This window comes from Microtus ochrogaster, linkage group LG1, assembly GCF_000317375.1.
Source record: "Microtus ochrogaster isolate Prairie Vole_2 linkage group LG1, MicOch1.0, whole genome shotgun sequence".
NCBI lineage: Eukaryota > Metazoa > Chordata > Mammalia > Rodentia > Cricetidae > Microtus > Microtus ochrogaster.
Genome location: NC_022027.1, coordinates 2,233,269 through 2,239,291, shown reverse-complemented (window position 1 = coordinate 2,239,291; position 6,023 = coordinate 2,233,269). Strand labels below are relative to the sequence as shown.

Sequence of the window (6,023 nt, the reverse complement as noted above, 5' to 3'; positions counted from 1 at the left end):
TTCATTGTGGAAATTAATCCCAGAGGTGGCTAGCCAATGCTGGTTCCCCAGAGTGGCCAGTGGTCTTGAGGGTTCTGAGGGCTCAGAGACCTCCAGATGAATGGAGTCATAGCCTCTTGACCTAAGATTCCACGGCAGAGCCCCACACTGGGCTCCCTGCAGTTAGACGTGGAGTGGACAAGGGCTGGGAGGGTTTGGAGGGCCGATCTGCGCATGTTACTGCTTTCTTCTGTTGGTCTAGTGCTGAACACCTGGTCCCTGGTGGGGGATCAGAGGCAACCATAGAACACCCCAAAGACTCAAGGAGAGCTGGAACATGCCAGCTGGGCACCCCACCCTTCACACAGCTTCTCTGTGTCGTCGGGATACCCGAGCTCAGATAGTCCCCACAGTGCCTGGGAACCTATCCATCTAAGTTCCATATCTCCAAGCACTTCACGAGGGTGGAGGAAGGGGGAGCAGAAGGCCATGACTCCCCCGTCAGACAGCTTCCCAAATGCTCAGGACCATGGGTGGTGGAGATGGCCGTCCCCTCCAATCCCATTCATCTTGTCACTAGGCTGAGATCGTGAAGCGGCTCAGTGCAATCTGTGCCCAGATGGTCCCGTTCCTCACACAGGAGGTGAGTGAGCCTGTGCAGAGGGTGGGGAAGGGACAGGGTGGGTGTGCCTGGCCCTGGAGAAATGGAGACCACAGGATTGAAGGTGTGGACCAGGGACTTCCTGCTCCTTACGTTTCTGCCTGCGTATGCATGGGGTCAGCCTTGGTGTCCTTCCCAAGGCGCCATTCACCTCCATTTGCTTTTTTTTTTTTGGTTTTTTGAGACAGGGTTTCTCTGTGGCTTTGGAGCCTGTCCTGGAACTAGCTCTGTAGACCAGGCTGGTCTCGAACTCACAGAGATCCGCCTGCCTCTGCCTCCCAAGTGCTGGGATTAAAGGCGTGCGCCACCATCGCCCGGCCTTCCATTTGCTTTTATTACAATTTTATATATTTAGTTAATTTTATATGTCTGGGCATCATGTGTATGCAGTACTGCAGAGTCCCCTGGAGATGAAGGCATAGAAGGTTGTGAATGGCCAATGGGTGCTGGGAACTGAACCCCGGTCCTCTGCAGGAGCAGCTCGTGCTGTTAACCACTGGGCCAACTCAATATTTATTTTTGGAAAGGGATGCATGGGCCATGACACACATGTGGAAGTCAGAGGCCAGCTTGCGGGAGTGGGTCCTCTCCTTACACCTTGGGGTTTTCAAGGATTGAACTAAGGTCTTAGGGCTTGGCCCCAGTCATCTTCACGTGATGAACCCCTCCTCCCCCAACAGACAGGGACTCTGACTGGCCTGGAAATCTGCTGAGTAGGGATTGCTGTTGAGTCAGTGAGCCCCAGGGTCTTCCTGTGTCCACTGTGCTGGAATTACAGGCACACACTACATGCCTGGATTTTCACAGGGTTCTTGGAGAATTGAACTCAGGCCCTCTTGGTTGCTTGTCAAGCCCTTTACTGACCGAGCCATTTTTCTAACCCTGGCTCTCTTCTCTGGATGGTTAGCTAGGGGTGCACCTGTACCTCACTGCTCACAGACCTGCACTGTGTGACCTTTGGCAGGATACGTGCCTCTCTGTGCTTACCTCCTGAGGAAGGATGCTAAAAAGAAATCCCACACTAGCTCAGAATTGAGTTTAATAAAGGGTTATTTATTTAGGGGTGGACTCACAGATCACAGTCCTCTGCACGAACGGGGAAACAGGAGCCAGAAGAGAGAGGGAGTGTGTGCTTGACATCGGTATTTATAGTATAAAAGGCCACACCCATGTTACACAGCCAGGTAACTTAAAGGCTACTGGCTGAAGGGGTTCCTGCAGCAGCCTCCTGCTTAGGGTATCCTGAGGGTTAGGTGAGCAATCATGGGGCTAATTGTACAGACGATGCTTGGTGAGATGAACCACACACAGGATACACCGCAGGTTCCCACTCTCAAGTTAGTAGATCCAGGGCCAGGGAGTAGGGCCTGGGGAGAGACCTGGGACACCACTTCAAACTGGGGAGTTGGCAAGTTCCGGAGACGAATGGCCGGAAGGCCACACAGAAGCGAGAATGAGCTTCATGCCGCTGAGCCATGCACTTGGAAGAGTTCAGAGTAGTAAATTTTGTTAGGTGTTTTTTGTATAGTGATGTTGAAAACAGAGTCAGGGCAGACGTGTGTGAACAGCTCATGGAACTATCAGAAAGCTGTGTCCTGTGTGAGCGATTCCTCGCTCCCGCTGACCACAGGGCCTTGGATTGGCCTTTGCTACTTCTGTCTGGAGATGTTCCTCCAGAGACATGAGAACAGGTGAACACCCGGGGTACCCCATGCAGCATCCCCGCTTTCCTCTGTGGGACCTGCTGCCCCTTTCCTGAGGGTGGGTGAAGATCTCCTCACAGTAAGGCCGGGGGCTGGGTTCCACCCCGTGTCCCGTGTGGGGTCGCCAATTATGAGTGCTCAAATTTATTGAATTCCTCCATATTTAATGCTGCAGTGTTGGGGATGAACAGCTGTGCGGGGCTGCTGCTGAAATTCAGGACCAGCCCGAGCTGCCCACTCTGGGGTGGGTGCTTGGCAGCAGGTGTTGTGTGCATGGGTGCTTATTCGTACAGTTCTCTACCGTTAGGGTACTGGTCCAGTCCACCCGGCCCAACTCTGAACATCAGCTAAGGTGCATTCCTGGTTTTGTTTTGTTTTGTAACGCAAAGGAAGGAAGCCAGGATGACTCCCGCCATCTCAGCACTTAGGAGGTCGAGGCAGGAGAATTGCTGGGAGTCTGTGACCTGACTAAATTGGTCATGAGACTGAAAATAGCCAGAGAAGGGGCCAGGAAGGTGGCTCGGCGGGTAAAGAGCTCGCCGCACAAGCGTGGAAACCTGAGTTCAAATCCCCAACACCAGGCACGGCAGCCAGTGCCAGGTATGGAGGGGACCCTGGGCTGTGAGACCTGGGCTCTAAACAAGATGGAAGACAGCCAATACCCACCTCTTCCCCTCATGTGCAGAGAGACAGACAGAGACAAAGAGACACAGGCTGAGACATACACAGAGAGACAGACAGAGACAAAGATAGAAGCATAGAGCGACAGACAGAGAGACAGAGAGACAGCCTGGGCCAAGGCCCACGGCAGCCCGCTCAGCGTCCCCTCAACCCGCAGCACCAGCAGCAGGTTCTCCAGGCTGTGGACCGAGCCAAGCAGGTGACCGTGGGGGAACTGAACAGCCTCCTGGGGGTGAGTCTCCCAAGCCCACCGCCTCAGGGACACCCCTCATTCCCCCTCCGCACACCCCTGTCCCCACCTCCTGCCCCCCCTGGCCATCCTCTCCCCCTTCAGCAGCAGAATCAGCTCCAGCCGCTGTCCCACGCCGCCCCTGCACCTCTCACCCCACGCCCAGCTGGCTTGGTGGGCACCGGGGCTTCAGGGCTGCTGGCCCTGTCCGGGGCGCTGGCTGCGCAGGCCCAGCTGGCAGCTGCAGCCAAGGAAGAACGCGTGGGTGTGGACGCCGAGGGGTCCAGAGGTGAGTGGGGGTGGCCCTGGCTGATACTGGCAGGGACCGTGACGGGGAGGGTAACCGATAGTAGGGGTTGCAGCCATGGGGTTCAAGTCTTGCCCTGGGCTTCTCCTGGAAGGGTTCTGAGCTGGGATGGAACTGTTCCATGCACCACCTGGTCCAATCCCTAATTCTGTGTGTTTTCTCTCGGCTTCCGTCCAGTGGACAGAGCTGCAAGCAGGGTGAGCTCACCTGGGCTGGCGGTGGAGGCTGTGGGGGGGGGGGTACGGGGTGTTGGGGCGGAGGTGGCGGCTGGGGGGGCACGGGGTGTTGGGGCAGCGGGAGCCCAGGGTCTCACTGTATACTTCCAGCTGACCTCGAGCTCACAGAGATCCTCCTGCCTCTGACTCTTGGTTTCTGGAGATAGAATTGTACACCACCAAGCCAGCTCTGGTTTATTTAATTTGAGGCATGGTCTTGCTTTATAGCCTACACTGTTCTGAAATCATGACAATCCCTCCCTCAGTCTCTCAAGTTCTGCTGTAATGGGTGTGCCTCAGAAAAACGGGCTGGGGTCCTCATGCAGGTGCACTCCTTGCTTGGCACAGGGTTTGTGGGAAGGTTCGCATCCCCCATTCTCAAGGGGTTAGCTATGAGTGTTTGGTGGGTTATAAGTCTCACTGTAATGCGTTTTCGTGGGACTCAGTTTCCCCATCTGTACAGATCCAGAGAATTTAGCACTGATGCTGAGGTAGGGTAGAGTCCACACCTAGAATCCCCCAGTGAGGGGCTGGGGGCGTGGTCAGGGTGGAGCCCCGCCTAGAATTCCCCAGTGAGGGGCACTCAGTACTGGCTGGACAAGAATGTAGTCTGAGAACCATCTCAAGCCGCCTTTACCTCTTCCTGTCTCCCTGCAGAGTGCTTCTCCTTCACCCCCTGAGAGTCTGGTGGAAGAGGAGAATTCTAGCGGCCGAGGTGGCAATGGGAAACAGCAGAGAGCAGAAGATAAGGATCTGTCAGGGCCTTATGTGAGTTTTAGAGAGATAAGCAGAAACTGGAGTGAAAAGAGATGGACCCAGACTTGCCCCTGAGCAGCGCCTTGGGAACCTTGTCCATGATGCTCACTCTACAGCCTTCTGTAGCCTCCCATTGCTTGCGGAGCACCTGCCAATCAAAAGACACTGTCCTACCAGGCTTCACTGCTAAGTGCCTGTAGCCAATGAGACAAGCAGCTGTTTTGATATATTTCCGCCATGAGCTGAACTGTGGGTATTGCTCAGAGGTAGAGCACCTGCCTAGAATCCCCTGTGAGGGGCTAGGGGCGTGATCAGGGTGGGGCCCCGCCTAGAATCCCCTGTGAGGGGCTGGGGGTGTGGTCAAGAGTGGAGCCCCGCCTAGGATCCCCGTGTGAGGGGCTGGGGGTGTGGTCAAGAGTGGAGCCCCGCCCAGAATCCCCAGTGAGGGGCTGGGGGAGTGATTTAGGGACAGAGAGCTTCTAGGACACCCTAGGCATCACCGTCAGCAGCTCAGGGGCTAGTGAGCTTGGGAGGGAAGCCAGAGACAGTGGTTCTGTAGAATTCGGTTCAGACTGCACCCTTGGCTCCTCCTTGTGTATCCAAATGTGATCTGTCCTGCTCACTGGGTCAGGAAAGGCTTTTTCAGCATCTGGGAATGAAGTTGGAGCTTGGTGTCCCTCCAGAGGGTCGTGGGAGCCGGAGAGGTTAAAGTGCAGAGGTACCAAGGTCAAAGGGTCTCTCTGGGCGAGCATGGTCAAGGCTCCCTGGAGGCAGCAAGACTAGGCATAGGGGAGGTGGTGGGTCAGAGGTGGACAGACAAACCTACCTGAGAGGCGTGGTGTGGAGGCAGGGGCATGACGGCCTGTGTGTCCCCTGTTGTGTTCCCCCCACCCCACCCCCAGGAAAGTGATGAAGACAAGAGTGACTATAACTTGGTGGTGGATGAGGTGAGATGTTGGGGCTGGGCAAGGAAGGGGGGCGGGGACGGGAGGGAGGGAGTTCAGACAGGGGACGCATGGGCAGACGGTTTGGAGGTGGGGACCCTGAGGCCCACAGTGGAGGTGTGCCATTCATTTCCTGGATTTCAGTCTCCCCAGAAGTGAGGCCCAGCCCTTCTCCTTGCTGCTGTGGAGGGCGGGGCTGCATGGCTGCTGCGGGTGTCTTTTCTTCTTTACCCATTCCCCTCTCAATGTTCTTGAATTCAGGACCAACCCTCAGAGCCACCCAGCCCTGCAACCACCCCCTGTGGAAAGGCGCCCCTCTGCATCCCTGCCCGCAGAGACCTCGCGGACAGCCCAGCCTCCTTGGCCTCCAGTTTGGGCTCACCACTCCCCAGAAGCAAAGATGTAGCCCTGGTATGGAAGGGGGTGGGCGTGAAACTCCTTTTCGTCATCCCGGGGTGGCCTGGAAACAGACAGAGTGCAAAGAGCAGATCAGCCAGCCTAGGGCAGTCGAGATTTTCTCATTTGTTTTTTTGTTTGCTTCTTTCTTT

The 6,023-nt window shown here is 55.9% G+C and overlaps 1 protein-coding gene across 3 annotated transcripts in view; it reads left to right on the top strand.

The window, feature by feature from the left end:
• Positions 1–6,023, top strand: part of Tle2 (transducin like enhancer of split 2) — a 15,944-nt gene that overhangs the window by 2,794 nt on the left and 7,127 nt on the right. For 2 of the 3 annotated variants that reach the window (XM_013350704.2, XM_013350703.2), the window contains exons 6-12: positions 560–622; positions 3,182–3,256; positions 3,359–3,542; positions 3,738–3,757; positions 4,433–4,543; positions 5,434–5,478; positions 5,737–5,886. In XM_013350704.2, coding sequence (XP_013206158.1) covers positions 560–622; positions 3,182–3,256; positions 3,359–3,542; positions 3,738–3,757; positions 4,433–4,543; positions 5,434–5,478; positions 5,737–5,886 — 648 coding nt within the window. The remainder of the gene's footprint in view (positions 1–559; positions 623–3,181; positions 3,257–3,358; positions 3,543–3,737; positions 3,758–4,432; positions 4,544–5,433; positions 5,479–5,736; positions 5,887–6,023) is intronic. The other variant, XM_005358964.2, reaches the window with a different exon arrangement.